This window comes from Perognathus longimembris, chromosome 10, assembly GCF_023159225.1.
Source record: "Perognathus longimembris pacificus isolate PPM17 chromosome 10, ASM2315922v1, whole genome shotgun sequence".
Lineage (NCBI taxonomy): Eukaryota > Metazoa > Chordata > Mammalia > Rodentia > Heteromyidae > Perognathus > Perognathus longimembris.
The window spans coordinates 13497207-13513794 of record NC_063170.1 but is presented as its reverse complement, the minus strand read 5'-3'; the positions used below and the strand labels follow the sequence as shown (position 1 = coordinate 13513794).

The following is a 16588-nucleotide window of genomic DNA, read 5'->3' as shown; positions in this document are numbered from 1 at the left end:
CCATTCATTCATTCTACTCAGTACCTGAGTATAGGCCCTTTCACCAGGGCAAAATGATAAGTAGACATGGCTGGGCTTGTTCATGTGTCACCTGATCTCTAGATCAATCTCATTTAGCTGATTTGTTATTCCTGTTTTGTAGACATGGTAACAGAAGCCTGAGGAGTCACTGGACAGAAATAGCAGAGCCAGATATACCTAGAGGAGGGTTTCAGAGAACTTAGCAACCCCCCACCCCCCCATACTTCTGCATCCTCACACAGCAGCTGGGCTTCCAGAAAGTTCCCTGGGTGCTGGCCCAGTATGCACAGATGGTGTCCCACAGGCAGTCAGAGGCCAGGCATTGATGAGTCAAGACTGTCAAGGGGATATCTGAAATGCCAACTGTGGTATGAACAGCTTGGTGTCCCTTACCCAATCATACTCTGGCTGCCAAGAAGGCCAATAGAATGATTCAGTGACACTTCCCATCCCCGTGACCTCCATTTCCAGCTAAACACAGACACCATGTCCACCTCAAACAGATGGGATAGAGGTGAAGGTAGAGGCCGCATGTGATGAGGCTTATCATTCAGGAAGGCTGCCTGGGCCTGATCACCCTGATCAGACACCATGCCTGCCTAGTACCTTCAGCTCATCTGTGGAGTTGGGGGTCCAGTCCCTGGAAGATCATCTGAAATAGGCCCTATTTATACCCCGTACAGAGCAGTCCCAAGAGACTGTCACAACTATCCCAATCACGTATGAAGAGTGACATGGACTGCTATCTTCACCTGTCCAATTTTGAGCAGTCAGTTCCAGAGCATCCTCAGTCATCAGGGAGCTCTGATGACACCAGAAGCTGGGAAAGGCCTAGGCCTTTCTATGGAGGTAACAGCGCCCCCTGCCTTACTTCCTAAGCTATAAGTGGTGAAGAGAAAACTATTCTAGAAGCTAATTTCCTTACAAAGAAAAGCAACGGCCACACAGCTCTGGATAGAAAATCTGAACAGTAAATCGCTGGGCCCAATGCCCACTCTCAGGACAGGCACAGCGTTGTCAGTAGGCCATCAAGAACAGATTTGGGCAGGCTGTAATCCTAGCTACATGGGAGGCAGTGGTCAGGATTGATATTCAGAGATAGCCCAGACAAGAAAGTTCGTGAGACTTCTATCTCAACTACAGAAATCTTGGGCACTGTGGTGCATATCTGTCATCCCAGAAGAACCACCAATAGATGGATCATGGTCCGAACAGTCCAGGCATAATGTGAAATCTTATTTGAAAAATAATTAGAGCGAAAGTGGCTTAAGGTGTGGTTGCACCTGCCTAGCAAGCACAAAGCCTGAGTTCAACCCCAGTACTGTAAACAAAACAACAAAACAAAACCCAACATGATGGTTGTCCCTGTAACCTAGCTTCTTGGGAGGTGTAGGTAGGATCCACTGTGTAGGAACACCCACTGCCACTGCCCTCTCTCCTAATCCCAAATGATTCCACCAAGACAAAGTCACTAAGGCACCCTAGAAAATGAATATAAATTAAGGGTTTATTACAAAATGCAAAACATTAATTTCTCATTGTCAGTGATTCAAGAAAACAAAGTCCTGAGCCTGGGGTGGAGCTGGGGTCAGGACACCAGAGTGCAGGCTGGGGGCCAAAAGCCAAGCTTAGGAGCGAGCTGACAGACACTGATTCACAACTTCCAGCAGGTGGGTGTTCTCCAGGGCAGCTGCTACTCGCTCCTTATCTGCAAGCTGTTTGTTCACTGCATGAAAGAAGGGGTGAGAAAGGCAGAATCAAAGCCAGCTCTGGCTATGCTTCTGGCTAGCCCAACTTCTAAGCCTTAATATAGTTGTATCCCCACCAACAAGACTCTCCTATCACCTGTAGGACCCCATATCTTAATGAGACTACCCAACCAACCACATAAGCCCACAGCTATCCTGTCTTCATAGGACTGCCTCTCACCCACCTCCTGTACTGCTGAAACCTGACACAACTGTCCTGTGTACTTACGGGATGCAAGGGGCGGGGGTTATACATGGTAAGCAGGAGACTGGAGTCAGATGAGCTTTGTTGTAGGCTACCACTCACTGACTATTTCATCCACCTAATCTTCCATTCCCCAATCTTTCCCTACAAACCACTGTGGCAAGGGAGTACCTAGAACAGCGTAGGGCCCCAGGACATCACTTATCACCAGCCCACACTTACCTGCATGCTCCGAGGCATGGGTTCCTGGGGTAATGTGCACATCCATCTAGGAAGGAAACATGAGCCTGAGCATTCACCCACTTCTGTCTACTGCCCCACTCACCAAACCCTCAGGTGCTACTTCCAATAAATTCTTCCTCCTAAACATGCCTCTGGCCCCACCTTTATGCCCCAAACTCACCACAGCCATTCCAACTATACCCAAAGGGCTGGCCAACTACTGTTGGTCAGATCCAAATCCACCTACAGCTCAGCTCCTTCCTGCCACACTTCCTCACTACTTTTTGCCACTTTCCAGCTCAGATCTCGCTCATTGTCACATCAACTTGGAGAATTTCCACCCACTTTCATCTCGGCTAGTTGGGATCCTTCTAGGCACCAACTTTGATGTCTTCTCCATGTTTCTGTTCTTCTAGTCCCCTCCTCTTCAGTAGCAGACTTGTTTCACCCTCCAGGACTCAACTCCAACTGACCTTGAAACGCTGGGGAAGGGATCGCAGAAGCTTGACTTTGATGGACAAGCCAATAAGGGTGGCCATGCTGCAGTGCGGAATGGTGGGCGTGAAGGCCACCGCCACTGTGCTCTCAGGGTCACTAACCTGGTGGGAGGTGTTGGGGGATGTCAGACATCACAATCATCCCCAGCCCAGATGCCTTCCAGGCCTGTTGGTGTGGGCAAATGACCTAATCTTTATGAACTTCAGTTATCCATAAAAAGGGCACGGTAAAGATGCCATCCCCCCCCAAATCAGGTGTCCAAACAAGTCGCTTCCCCCTGACGCTGGGACCTGAACCTCACCTGAACTCGAACTTGTTCTACTACGTTCAACTCCTCTAGCGTCAGGGGATGCTCTGGGTCATTGATGGAGCGAATAAGATGTGGTAAGTGAAGGAAAAGATGTCCACAGTTTTTGCCCACTTAGAACCACAGCCAGAGGTCAGCTATCGATCCCTTCTCCGCTCTCCGCCCGCCTGCCCGCTCGGCCCCCGTCCCGCCCGCAGCCCAGCAGCGGCGGATATCAAAGATCTCCCGTGCGTCGATGCTGTCGGGAACCTCCTCGTCCTCCTCGCCTGCCGTCACGGGCCGCTCCCCGGAGCGCTCGTAGATGAGGGGGTTTGCATTCTCCAGAAGACCGCCGCCGCCGCCCACCATCCCGCCACCGCGGCCGACCCCAGCCGGCGTCCACTTCCGCTCCAAGCAGCCCACTTCCGGAGAGCGCGAAGGGGGCGGGGCTGGGCTACAGGGGTGGGGCTGGGCTACGGGAGCGGGGCGGGGCTACGGGGCCGCGCGAGGGACACGCCGCGCTTCCGGAATCGGCCTGCGGTTCCGAGGAAAAGGAGGCTCTGCGTGCTGGCCAATCAAAAGGAGGCTCTGCGTGCTGGCCAATCAGACCTCGGGAAACGCCTGGCTCTGAGAAGGGACCCGGCTGGGGTTGGGCCGTGCGATCCCGCGGAGACCTTGACGGGGTGCCACGGTCGTTTCCCCCGAGAAATCAGGCTGGCCGGGTGTGTAGGGAACTCTGAAACGGAGCTGTGAAACCTGGGGAAGGTTTCTGAGGGCCGCCCATGGAAGGGTTAAAGAGCTCTGGAGAGGGTAGAGAGACTGGCACGCCTCCGTCTCCCTTGGTGCCGGGGACCTTGTGGGCTGAAAAGGAAGAGCTGACAGCTTCACCTTGCCGGGCTAGATCAGGACTTTCCCTGGGCTGCAGCCTCCTGTCTCAAAAGAATAGAGGAAACAGTGTCTCTCACAAACGGTTCTGGCTGGGCTGGGAATATGGCCTAGTGGCAAGAGTGCTTGCCTCGTATACAGGAGGCCCTGGGTTCAATTCCTCAGCACCACATATACAGAAAATGGCCAGAAGTGGCGCTGTGGCTCAAGTGGCAGAGTGCTAGCCTTGAGCAAAAAAGAAGCCAGGGACAGTGCTCAGGCCCTGAGTTCACGGCCTAGGACTGGCCAAAACAAACAAACAAACGGTTCTGGCTCTGATTGTAATATTAATACAGATTTTTTTTACACGTATCCTTGGTAATTTTCCTTGCATAAATTCAATTAAATATGCTTGCTTGTGGAAACTTGGGGCCCAACTGCAGGTGAGCCTTGGGATAACGTTCTCTCCCCCCCCCCCATCTCTGTCTATGTCTCTGTGTGTTTCTAATTTTCTTCGGCTCTGGTATTCCATTGCACTGTCTTCGGTTGTGGTTAGCAACACTGGTGTTGTCGGGACTGGCTACTGCTATCCTAGCAGAGTTCTTCTTGGCATCTCTTCTGCTACCCCTGCAGAACAATTGGGCCCGGAGGGACCTGCCGCCGGGTCTCCAGATCCGGGACCTGCGGGCACTAGTAAAATAAATCACTCTAAATTCAACTGGAGATGGGAAGAGTGAAAGTCCCACAAGGGTAGAGTCGTTACCAAGTGCCAAATTCTCGGGGCAGGTGCAGATCCTCAGACCAGGAATTGTAATGGATGACAGAAATGTAGATCTGATCCCATGAAACTCAAGCCCAGAAGGCAAAGAGAAACTTTCAGAATGAAGGCCACAGTCACAACTCCCTGTCTTAATTTAAGCTCTCCATCTGTTGGACTTACTGCGTTCTGCTTCCTCCTTTTAACTCCTAACACTCTCATAAATGTCATTGCTTTAGTGATAGCAAACATAATGACTCTGGGTTTAAGGAGAGAGTCCTGGTAACTCAAGGGCTACAGAAGCCACTGAGCACCTTCAAGAAGACCAAAGGGGGCCCAGGGGATAGACTTGTCCTTCCGCTGGCTCCTGGATCCCCAGGAATTTTACCAAAGTCAATGACACTCTTTTGCAATGCAAACTTTGCACAGCACCACGTGTTCCTGACCCATCCAAACTCTGGAGTGGGAAAGCTCTGCTGTGCAACCGCTGCTGCTACCACTGCCACCTGTGGATGAAATTCAGCGTGTTCTGCAGCACTGACAGAGATTTGGGTTCCCACCATGCTGCTGCACCAGCCTGTTCCCTAGTTGAATGCTGTGGTCTATGGGCTCCTGTTTCTGTTTCTTCAAGGTGAGACTCCTACAGGGGGCGACAGAGACTAAGGTTAGCTCCACCAGACTGTGCAGAGGCGGAGCCTGAGTGGAAGGTGTCAAGGAGGAAGTCACTGATGGACACACAAGTGTGGAAAGGGTGTTTTGGAAACTTGGTTTTGAGACGGTCTCCCCTGCCTTAGCATAGGCAACGAGAACCATTCGAGTCCCAGCATTACCACTAGCAAGTTCCCCTTAAATGTTTGTCAAGTGGGTACAACTGTGAATTTCATCTTGGTGGTAAAAGTAGTGAGGGTAGCCACTGAGGGAGAGGTCGAAGGAGAGGTCCATAAGTGTCAGTCACAAGTGTGATTGAATGGAACAGCTCTGCTCAAAGAGGGAAGGGTCCATGTAGACCCTAAGACCAGGACTAAGATAACTTGGAGGAGTCCTGGTAATAAACTTAAGTTCTGATTTCAAGAAGGAGTTTTAGGATAACAGGTCAAGAAGGAGTTTCAGGATGAAGAGCATAGTCACAGCTCCCTGTCTCTGCTCATTTGCTCATCTGCTCATCTTTGTCCCATGGGAGGTGGGGGTCACTGACCACTTGTGGAATCCTGAGCCTGCTTCTCCACAGAGCAGCCTTGAATTTCTCCATTACAACCTTCACCTCAGTAAACCTAATGATCTCATATCTGGGGACAGATCCTTGTATCTCAGGGGCTGTGGAAGCCACACAACACCTCTGGAGAAAAGCAAAGGGAAAGTAGGAGAAGGAGAAGGGCTCACACCCAGAGTGCTGGCCACTGACTTCCTGTGATTTCTGCTCTGTCAGTGCTACTTTCCCCACAGAAACCACTTTCCCCAGCCCAACCCAGGTCTCCACCTATTGCATCAGGTCTAAACTGCTTGCACAAGGCCCAGGTTAATCCTGCCTGTTAGTGAACTGCAGTGTGCCACCCAGAAGCACAGAAACAACCCTGTGATCCAACCATGCCACTGGACCGACTTCCTGCCTGCCTGACTGCAATTATCTGTGGATTCCTGCTTCTTCCACTCCGGATCCAGGGTGAGACTCCTGCAAGGGGTGGCAGGTACCACCAGTGAGATCTGCTACATTGTGTAGAACAGAGCTTGAGACTGAGGAAGAGAAGGGAGGAAAGAGAAAGTCAAGATGACAGATCACAGTGTGGGAAACTTGTGCCTCTTAAAGTACCCCACAAGGTACCCAGGTTGCTTCCCAAATATCCCAGAGAGGGATCATAGATGCCTTAGGACATGGAGGAATGAGCCAGCCCAGTACAGGAAGCTCTGAGGATGGGGCATTTTGTGTGTGTGTGTGTGTGTGTGTGTGACTTCAGGACATTCATTCTCTATATCAGTGGCTGTGACTGGCTGTAGTTGCTAATGGTCCTGTAAAGCAACAATAATACGTGCTGGGATTTGCTTTTGAGTGGGTTACCCCATTGTCTAGAGAAATACCGTGACACCCTCCAAAGTGGCCCTAGGCAAGTACACGGGCCCTCAGCAATACAATCTCAAAGCTGAAGTCAGAGACTGTTGGTTCCTTTCACCTATGTATAAGCCCTGGGCTAAAGATTAGGTTGGCTTTCCAGGGCAAAGGGCATATGCCCTGTGCCTGCCAGACATTCTTGAGGCCCTTATCAAGAGCTCATGCCAGAAAGAAGCCATGCCAAGGTGGGTGTGTAGCCTTGATCTTTCTCACCCCAAAGCCTGTTAGTATGGGCTCTAACAATGTTCTCCATTTAATCTGCCTAAATTGTCTCCCCCTCACCTCACCCCTTTAAGGCTTCCTTTCTTACTGTTCTTGATCAGGCTCTGAGAGGTCATCAAGGCCTTCTTGGCAGAAAGATCTGCACTGATGACTTATGTATTAAATTGTCTTTAGCTTGGACTCATTGGTTCACAATCGGACAAGACATAAGCAGGCAAATGCTGGGCCCTGGTCTTATCTGTCCCACCCAGTCCTGGCTCCTCACAAGGATCATTAAAGTCACAGGGTCTACTCTACAGTGTCAAGACTTGACCTAAAAACCATTGTTTTTTGCCTAAGTGTTAATAACTCCTCATTTTCTGGAGCTGGGCTTTCTACCTCCTGATATGAGGGTTGCTTGCCTCCACGTGTGGCATCCCCGTACTGTTTCACAGAGGCTTCTCTCTGAGGATGAAGCATCTTCTGCATAGACTGGTCTCTAACAGGAACATATTAGCAATGCTTGTCCTTTGGTGTAACAAGTATTAGACATCAGTGTCTGATGGCCACAATGAGGTACATGGTCTGAAATCCCATCTTGCAAGACATCTCAGGTAGCCTGCATATTCTCAGGGCCAAGGATGTGTTTTTATGGACTTGATGCTGGTAAATTGCTGTCACTGGTGTCTGTAAGTAGCTGCTTCCCTGGCCTCCCTACATCAAGGTTCAGTCAAACTTGCTGATCCACAAAGACCTGATGGGAAAAGGGAATAGCCCATCTCCAAGAATGCTTGGGGATTTAAAATTTTTCTTATATGAATAGTTCAGATCTGCCAATTTCTTTTCTTTTCCCTCCTTCTCCTCCTCCTCCTCTTCCTCTTCCTCCTCCTCCTCCTCCTTCTCCTCTTCCTCCTCCTGTTATCCTCCTCCTCCTGCTCTCCTTCTCCTCCTCCTCTTCTTCTTCTCCTCCTCTTCCTCTCCTCTTTCTCCTCCTCCTCCTCCTTCTCCTCCTCCTCCTCCTCTTCCTCCTCCTCCTCCTCCTTCTCTTCATCTCCTTCTTTTGTTGGTCATGGGGCTTGAACACTCACAGCTGGTGATTGCACAGACCCAACTCTGATGTGCACCTTTCCACCCACAGGCCAGGACCCAGCCAGCCCCATCAGGACCACACACACCGGGCAGGTGCGGGGCAGCCTCGTCCATGTGAAGAACACCAATGTGGGAGTCCACACCTTCCTGGGAATTCCCTTTGCCAAACCACCTGTAGGACCACTGCGGTTTGCCCCTCCAGAGCCCCCTGAACCTTGGAGTGGAGTGAGGGATGGCACCTCCCACCCAGCCATGTAAGTTCTTTCAGGAAGCCCAGGGGACTTTATTGTCTGGGATGGGACGGGAGCTCTGAGTTCTGGGTCAGGCTGAGTGATTCTTCCATTTAAACACCACAACTAGTTTCCCCTAGCATGTAGTAAATTCTCCCAATGCTTTCCAATGAATATGTTGCAGTTTGAGAGTGTAGCAACTTTTCCAGGCTCAAGGATCAAGTCTTGACATGTGGACAATATTAGTACCAGGTGCTAAAGAGAGGAGCAGAGATAAACTTCCTCAGTCTCTTGATTTGGGTTATGCCTATGTTCTTTGCCACCAAGAGGTACCCCTCAGAGAGGTGCTGACTCCAGCAGCCGATGATGTAGATCCTTGAAGAGGGCAGCAGTGGGGGCTCCTTGGACAAGCCAAACTCTACAGTTGCTGTGCTAACCCACAGGGCCAGTGCCACTGACCCATGAAAAGTCCATGTGCTTCCAACTGGAGACTCTGTGGGAGGCTGAGGTTCCCTCGGAGTCTAGACTTGGGATGAAGAAGGTCCCATCATCTCAATTAATTCACCCATGTGATGGCAGAAGCCCTGTTCCAGGCCTGCATGGACACTGAGAAAATAGGTGAATGCCAATCCTTACAATCCTTACATCCTATAGAGTCTCCTAGGAGTTAAGAACTCCCAGGCTGAAGAGAAGTGGGATCTAAGCGCCCAACAACCTTGAGGTCTCCCTGGAAGTCAAGGCTTCATCCAAGTCTTAGACCTGCAGCTTTGCAAAAAGAGACTTTAGAGAAGCATTGTGCATGAAGAGGGAATGAGGGCTAGCAGAGGCTGAGGAGAGCTGGGAGCAAGGCCAGGGGCTGGGTTTCACCACAGTATAATCCTTAGCACACCTGTCTGCCACTGTCACTAGGTGTCTGCAAAATGCTGAAGGAATTTATGCCATGGCCACAAACAAGTTGAATATGACCGTGCCTGTCGTCCCTGTGTCTGAGGATTGCCTGTACCTCAGTATCTACTCACCTGCCCATGCTCATGAAGGCTCTAACCTGTCTGTGAGTATCAGGTCATGGCCACCTGAGTGTTGAGTGGGAGGACATTTCTTTTGTGAGAATATTAGAAGAGTCAAACCATCCTAGGCTCTACTGAAGCTTGCATACTAATAAGAAGTGAGACAGTGAGAGCACTATCAGGTCCACAAAGCCTTCTTACCCGGAGATGGGCTTTACCCTGGGTATGGAGAACTCAAGACCTAATGGCTCTCTTGCCCTCTGCTCAGCTCCCTCTGCTGACTTGAACCCCAAAGACCCACTCACATGCTAAAAGTCTGAGCTTTGAGGTGACCCAAGTCTCCAACATTGGCTTATCTGTTGGGTCAAGAAGAACAGAGGACAGGTAGGGTTGGAATGTAGTTCAAATGGTAAAGCACTTGACTAGCAAGCTCCAGACCGTAGGTTCAATTCCTAGTATAATTTTATTTTATTTTATTAATTACTTAATTTTTGCCAGTCCTGGGCTTGGACTCAGGGCCTGAGCACTGTCCCTGGCTTCTTTTTGCTCAAGGCTAGCACTCTGCCACTTGAGCCACAGCGCCACTTCTGGCCGTTTTCTAAATATGTGGTGCTGGGGAATGGAACCCAGGGCTTCATGTACACAACACAAGCACTCTTGCCACTAGGCCATATTCCCAGCCCCACCTAGTATAATTTTAAAAAACATCTAAGACAATGGATAATTGTCCTTGTGGGGAATTTCAGGGAGACCTTCTTTTACTGTCATGCCATGCTTTTATACATTGGGCAGATGAAAGCATGAGAGAGCTACATTCCTAATTGAATTTGAATCTTTAGCCACGGCCATAGCCCTTTCTGGGCTCTGGAGGAGAGTAGTATCAGAGAGCCAAAGCAGTGGATGGTGTAGGGGGCAGCTTGGAGGGCCTTGAGTTGGATGAGAACCCATGACATCTGTCTTGACTTCCCTAGGTAATGGTGTGGATCCATGGTGGGGGATTAGTTATAGGCATGGCTTCCTTGTATGATGGGTCCGTGCTGGCAGCCACTGAGGATGTGGTGGTGGTCATTATCCAGTACCGCCTGGGAATCCCGGGCTTCTTCAGGTGAGCATGGGATTGAGATGGGCAATAAGGGTCAAGCAGAGCCGGGGCAACCCTGTGACCCTTGTCTCTGCCACTCCTCAGCACTGGAGACCAGCATGCCACTGGCAACTGGGGCTTCCTGGACCAAGTGGCCGCCCTACGCTGGGTCCAGCAGAACATCGCTCACTTTGGAGGAAACCCCCACCGTGTCACCATTTTTGGTGAGTCTGCAGGTGGCACAAGTGTGTCCTCACATGTCCTGTCACCTGTGTCTCAAGGACTCTTCCACGGGGCCATCATGGAGAGTGGAGTGGTCCTGGTACCTGGCTTCATCTCTAATTCCTCTGAGGAGATTGTCAAGGTGAGTGCCCTCAACCATTCAGCTCAGACCCACTGTTTCACCCTTCATCCTCACAGCCTCTGCTTCTCTGTGTTGTGGACAAGGACCAAGAAGGTGCCTTGAGAATGTCTCCTTGGCAGTTGCTGAGGGGTCAGGGATCAGCATCCATACCTCTTTGCCTCACAGAGGCTGAGTATATTCTGTTCCCTCACCCTGGACAGAACTATGTAAATAACCAGGGGAGAATGGCCCCTCCGGTTGGGGCCTCTGAGCATCAGGGAGGTGGGAACAATTTCACTCCTGCAACCCCACACCCTATACTCTGGGAGATTTAGGAGCACCTGCACCCATCTGGATCTGGGAAACCCCTTCTCCTGCCTGAAGGAATAAGATAGCCCCTGCCTGGTTGCTTTCCAGATGGTGGCCAACCTGTCTGCCTGTGAGCAGGTGGATTCAGAGGCCCTGGTGCGCTGCCTGAGGGGCAAGAGTGAAGAGGAAATGCTGGCTATTACTAAGGTCAGAATAAATAGAGGGGGTGTGGGGAAGGTAAAAGGACCACTGGCCTATGTGGGGAAGAGGAAAATAGGGTAGAAAGTAGCCAGTCCTTAGTAGTCTGAACTCTGTTCATGGCATGGCTTCTCCATGGGTTACTGTTCTTATAGCCCTGGATGCAAAATGGAGACAAAGGGAAGCTTAACCAGGTGTTGTATCTCTTGAGATAGGTTTGAGCCAGCATACTGGGGGAGTTGGGAGGTGGTGAATTTGTTGAGTACATCAGAAAATGCCTAGAACCTGACCTCACTCACCGACCTTGAATGTCCCCTTAGGCCCTCCCTCTCGTCTCTGGTGTGGTGGATGGGATCTTCCTACTCAAGCACCCTCAGGAGCTGCTGGCCTCTTCTGACTTTCAACCTGTCCCCAGCATCATTGGTGTCAACAATGATGAGTTTGGCTGGTTCATCCCCAAGGTGAGGCCCAGTTCTAACTTAGTAGAAGTCTGAGGAATGTATCTTTTGTGGTGATGAGGGGGATCAGGACTCCATACCCTAAATACTCTCATACCCCAACTTGAATCTACTTTCCTCTTTGCCACCCAGTTCATGGGCATAGGAAACACTGAGGAGAATATGGACAGAAAAACGATCCGGGCTGCTCTGCAGAAAGTGGTGAGACTCCTTGAGGCCTGCTCCATGAAGAGTCTCCTCCCACATTCCTGCCCATGCAGTGACTACCAGGAGCAAAGGCCTGTGCTTGTGTGTTTGTGTGTCTAGTGGGAGATGGGAGGCTCACATCAGAGTCAGGCCCTTTCCCCCAGTATTTTGTCCCATCCCAGGCTTCATCTCTCCCATCCATAGGCTGCCTCTTCCCTGCCACTTCCTGCCTAGCCTAACTTTCTCTGATCCTCTAGGGTCCCATGTTATCTGCTGAGTGTATTGACCTGGTGATAGAGGAGTATGTGGGTGACACTGAGGACCCCTCTGCCCTCCAAGCCCAGTTCCACGAGATGATGGAGGACTTCTTGTTTGTGATCCCTGCACTGCAAGTAGCACATTTTCAGAGTGAGTACATCTGTAGCTGAGACTGACCATGTGGTGCGCAGCTCAGAGCTGTGTCCCAGGTGTGCTCTGTGATATCCAGGTCCCTACCTTTGTCTTTGTTGGACACCTGGTACCAGACATTGGATGGTTCTCAGTTCAGTAAATCCTCATGTCTAGTGTGAGAGACTAACAAAATTCTATCTTACAAGGAGGAAACAGATTAGGAATATTCAGTGATTTGCCCAAATCGCTTAGCTGGGAAATACAAAGCAATGTTTCAACTAAGGCCTTCCCACACCACCGCTCCAGCCTGGGGATCTCAAGATCACTGTCTACATTCCAGCCATCTTTGAAGCTAGCTAGGTAGCCAACACTGATGAAGTTGAAGAGTTCTAAGTAATGGAGCTACCATGTCAGATGTAACCTCTTCCACAGGCTCCCATGCCCCCGTTTACTTCTACGAGTTCCAGCATCGTCCCAGCTTCTTCAAGAAACCCCCCCACGTGAAGGCCGACCATGCTGATGAGATTTCCTTTGTCTTTGGATCTTCCTTGTGGGGCAGCAACGGTGAGTCTTTCTTCTTTCCTGGGAGCTGGGTCCCTGAGGTAATTGTCCTCACCATCCACATCAGGAAATGACTGAGAGAGAGGACAGGATCCATGCTACAGCTCAAATGTGAAATGGTAGTTAATATTGGGGTCCTTTCCCAAGTAGCCTGGGCTCCCTTCGCTTGTCCCCACTTCATGATAGTGTCATGTATGGTGGGCAGGTTTTAAAAGGTGTGCTTGTTCCTAAATGACCTCCCAGAGCAGAGAGAAGTCTTTCGAGGCCAGGAATGAGCCAGAGATAGATACATTTAGAGGCTAGGATGAGTATAATAGGTTGGATGTTGGGAAGGCCCTGCTCTGGAAGTAAAGGAGACAGGAGCACCAGGCCTCATATTCAGGGTCAAGCACAGATGATTGATGAGAATGGGCATGACTAGGTAGAGGAATGTGCTGGCCAAACCTGGACCCTTGTTCTCTGCACAGTTGACTTCACTGAGGAGGAGAAGCTACTGAACAGAAGGATGATGAAGTACTGGGCCAACTTTGCTCGGAATGGGTGAGATGGTCCTCCCACACCAAGTTCCTTATGGGGGGCTCCACCCACAGCTTCCTTTGTCTGTGGTGGCCTCATTAGCATATATAGGTCCTTCGTCACAGAAAAGCTCCATCTCTGGACAGAAAGGGTACATTGTGGGTGCTAGTTATTGTATCTTGCTCTAGTAACCTAAAAGGCAGATTCCAATTCTGTGGAATAATCAGTGCTCACCTCAATGAGATAGCACTGGGGAGACACTAGTAGGGATTTTGGCATTCCAGTATCAGAAGTTTCCCTGGACCTTAACCTGCTGGGCTGTCTGGCTTGATGCCCATCTGGGAGTTTTGGCCTGAGCACAGCAAGACTTAGACGATTACCTGCCCTGTTGGGAGGGTGTGTTTACAGGAACCCCAACAGTGAGGACCTGATACATTGGCCCACATTGGACCAGAATGAGCAATACCTACAGCTGGACATCCATCCTGCAGTGGGCCACGCCCTGAAGGCCTCCAAGCTGAAGTTCTGGACCAAGACCCTGCCCCAGAAGATCCAGGAGCTCAAGGGCACTAAGAAGAAGCAAATAGAGCTATAGTGGTCTATGTGAGGAGGTGTGAGCTTGAGTGCTGGTTGGGCCAACATGAGGTGCCCATACATTTACCATGAAATAGGAATCAGCTCCAACATTCACTTTGCCATTCATCCCCTTTATCCAGTCAGCCAGCCACCCAACCAGCCGATATTTACGAAGAACTCCCTACATGACATTCATGGCCAGCTTGCCCCGGCACTCTCTTGTCAGACACACTCAATAAATGCCCGCATGGCAGTGAAACTGGATCAGTCCCCGTGGTGCTTACCATCCCCCATACAATGCTTGGCCTGGCCCGTTCCTTCCTTCCTTTTACCTTTCCAACCTCTGTCTGCTCCAAGTCCCCAGCCCATCTTCAAATGAAGGTGTTCTGAGCATGTTACTCCTAGCAGGGTTACCCTTCAACAAGCCCCATATTTTTCTTTAACTTCTAAGTAGCCAAACATTAAGCCAATTTAATTTCCAAGTGTTTCTAACACACACACACACACACACACACACACACACACACACGTGTGTGTACATGAGGTAAGGAGAATGAACAGATTATCATCCCAGAATGGGTCTGGGACCATGGCCTGGGCCAGAGTTCATTAGATTGGAGACCTTGAATGCACAACAGACCTTAAGGCTGTAATGGAGATCAGAGGCTTTTTAGCCAAGTCATGCCAGGGGAAATAAGCCAACCAGGAAGACTAGCAAGAAGCAAAGTCCATGGTGCAAGGCTGTAGGTTTTCAATGGTACTGTATACCAGATTGAAGAATCAGAGCTGGTCCTCAGGGCTGGGAATGTGGCCTAGAGTGCTTGCCTACCATGCATGAAGCCCTGGATTCCATTCCTCAGCAGCACATAAACAAAAAGCCAAAAGTGTTGCTGTGGCTCAAGTGGTAGAGTACTAGCCTTGAGGTCCTGAGTTCAAGACCCAGGACTGGCAAAAAAAAAAGCTGGCTTTCACAGGCTATGGACAGTAAGGACTATGCTGAGGTGGAGCATGGCATCACTTCCTCTGGGTGTCAGGCTGGGCTGCAGCTCCTGCCCCCTGCTGTAGATCCTAGCAGGACCTACATGTGTAACAAGCCCCCAATTACAGACCAGGCTCCCACATTACCACAGGCGGAGAGCCCTGTCTCCTCACACTGCTGCAACCAGCAAGTTCCCTTTAAATGTTTTTCAAGTGGATAAATGACTGCCCTGGATCTCAGCCACCAGAGTAGCCACAGGTTGGGGGTGGGTGGATGGGTCCTTTAAAAAATGCCACAGTGACAAGTATGTTTGAATGGACCAGTAATTCCTAAATAGGAAGGGGTCCATGCAGACCCTCAGACCATAACTAAGGGATGAGGGAACTCGAAAGCAGACTCTGTAACCTATGAGCAATGAGCTCAGGGAGGAATTTCAAAATGAACACAGAAATAGCTCCCTGTCTCTGCTCCCCTTTGTCCATGGGTGGTGGGCCTATTGTCGGTCTGTGGAATCCTGAGCCTGCTTCTCTGCAAACCAGGTCTCAATTTATCTATTACAACCACCTCAGTAACAGTTCCTAGTATCTCAAGGGCTGCAGAAGCCACGTAGTGCCTGTGGAGAAGGCCAAGGGAAAGGAGGAGAAGGGAATGGCTCACACCTGAAGTTCTGACCACTGATATCCTGTATCTCTACCTTGTCAGTGCCACTATCCTGCAGAAACCACTTTCCCCAGATCTCCTTCAAGGTCCGCTCTCCCCACTCCCTGGCAGGTCCAAATTCCTGGCTGGGCAAGGTCTAGGTGAATTGCACCAGTTGGTAAGTTGAAGTGTGCTGCATAAAGGAACAGAAACAGTCCTGTGAACCAGCCATGACACTGGATGATTTCCTGCCTGCCTGACCACAGTGGTCTATGGGTTCTTGCTTTTCCCACTCCGAATCCAGGGCGAGATTGCTGAGATGAAGGGGGACACCAGGGTAAGATGTGCCACATTGTATAGAGAAGAGTTTGAGACTGGGAAAGGAAGGGAGGAAAGAAGGAGCAGGTGGAGATGGCAGATGATAGTGTAAGAAAATGGTGCTACTTATGCCTCCACAAAATGCCTAGCGTGGTGATCATATAGCTCAGAAAGGGTCATAGATGCCTGAGGACACAGAGGAGTGAGCCCCATATGAAAGAATATGAGGTACACTGACATGTGCCAGGCAGAGTCAGGGATTCTAGACATTTCCCAGTTGCAGCTGTAGCTGTAACTGCTGCTGAATCTGCTCAAGTAATGGTCATTCACACTATCCGCTGTTTCTAAGTGGGCCCCCTTCATCACTACAGAATCATCTTGTCATGGCCCAATGAGCCACTGCAAAGGTTTCTGGTTCTGGAAGAGCTATACCTCCCCAGAAACACATCATGAAGTTGAACTTAGATGCCATTGGGTTTTTTTCACCTAGGTATTGACTCAGGGCAAAGGTTTGGCTTGGCTTCTGGGGCAAAGGGAATGTGAGCTGTGCCTGCCACAAAGTCCCCAGAGTCTTATCAGGAGTTCTTGCCACAGAGAATTATATCCAGAAATGTGTGTGCAACCTTTGATCCCCCTCACCCCAGAGCATTCTAGGATGGGCCCTGATGAACTCCCCTACCCTCTCCTATTTAATCTGCCTCAAGGAGTTCGCCTCACCTCACCCAAGCTCTACTCCTACCAGATTCCCTCTCGTACCTGTTCTGGATCAGGCTCTGGCTAGTGATTCTGAAATAGTGGGTCC

General features: G+C 50.3%; 2 protein-coding genes across 2 annotated transcripts; one reads left to right on the top strand and one right to left on the bottom strand.

The window, feature by feature from the left end:
- Positions 1–1510: 1510 nt before the first annotated feature.
- Positions 1511–3408, bottom strand: Ciao2b (cytosolic iron-sulfur assembly component 2B). Its single transcript, XM_048355409.1, has 5 exons — positions 3217–3408; positions 2996–3075; positions 2670–2795; positions 2197–2242; positions 1511–1747 (listed from the first exon to the last, which is right to left on the bottom strand). Exons 1-5 carry the CDS (start codon positions 3347–3349, stop codon positions 1650–1652), a joined length of 483 nt encoding a protein of 160 aa, XP_048211366.1. The 5' UTR covers positions 3350–3408; the 3' UTR covers positions 1511–1649.
- A 1710-nt stretch (positions 3409–5118) lies between these two features.
- LOC125358328 (pyrethroid hydrolase Ces2e-like) lies at positions 5119–13969 on the top strand. The gene is made up of 13 exons (XM_048355411.1): positions 5119–5232; positions 6071–6261; positions 8045–8249; positions 9135–9276; positions 10204–10337; positions 10419–10677; positions 11074–11172; positions 11484–11624; positions 11754–11822; positions 12065–12215; positions 12630–12761; positions 13226–13298; positions 13683–13969. The coding sequence occupies exons 2-13, from the start codon at positions 6186–6188 to the stop codon at positions 13867–13869; spliced, it is 1668 nt and encodes a 555-aa protein (XP_048211368.1). The 5' UTR covers positions 5119–5232; positions 6071–6185; the 3' UTR covers positions 13870–13969.
- The last annotated feature ends 2619 nt before the right edge of the window (positions 13970–16588 follow it).

Bases quoted from the DNA above. Each gene is read 5' to 3' on its own strand.
- Ciao2b (XM_048355409.1), bottom strand. From the start codon at position 3,349: ATGGTGGGCGGCGGCGGCGGTCTTCTGGAGAATGCAAACCCCCTCATC. The intron at 2,796-2,995 runs GTGAGGTTCAGG...ACCTCCCACCAG, and splicing joins TAGAACAAGTTCGAGTTCAG to GTTAGTGACCCTGAGAGCAC. The intron at 1,748-2,196 runs GTAAGTGTGGGC...TCTTTCATGCAG, and splicing joins CCATGCCTCGGAGCATGCAG to TGAACAAACAGCTTGCAGAT.
- LOC125358328 (XM_048355411.1), top strand. From the start codon at position 6,186: ATGCCACTGGACCGACTTCCTGCCTGCCTGACTGCAATTATCTGTGGA. The intron at 11,823-12,064 runs GTGAGACTCCTT...CTGATCCTCTAG, and splicing joins GGGCTGCTCTGCAGAAAGTG to GGTCCCATGTTATCTGCTGA. The intron at 12,216-12,629 runs GTGAGTACATCT...CCTCTTCCACAG, and splicing joins GCAAGTAGCACATTTTCAGA to GCTCCCATGCCCCCGTTTAC.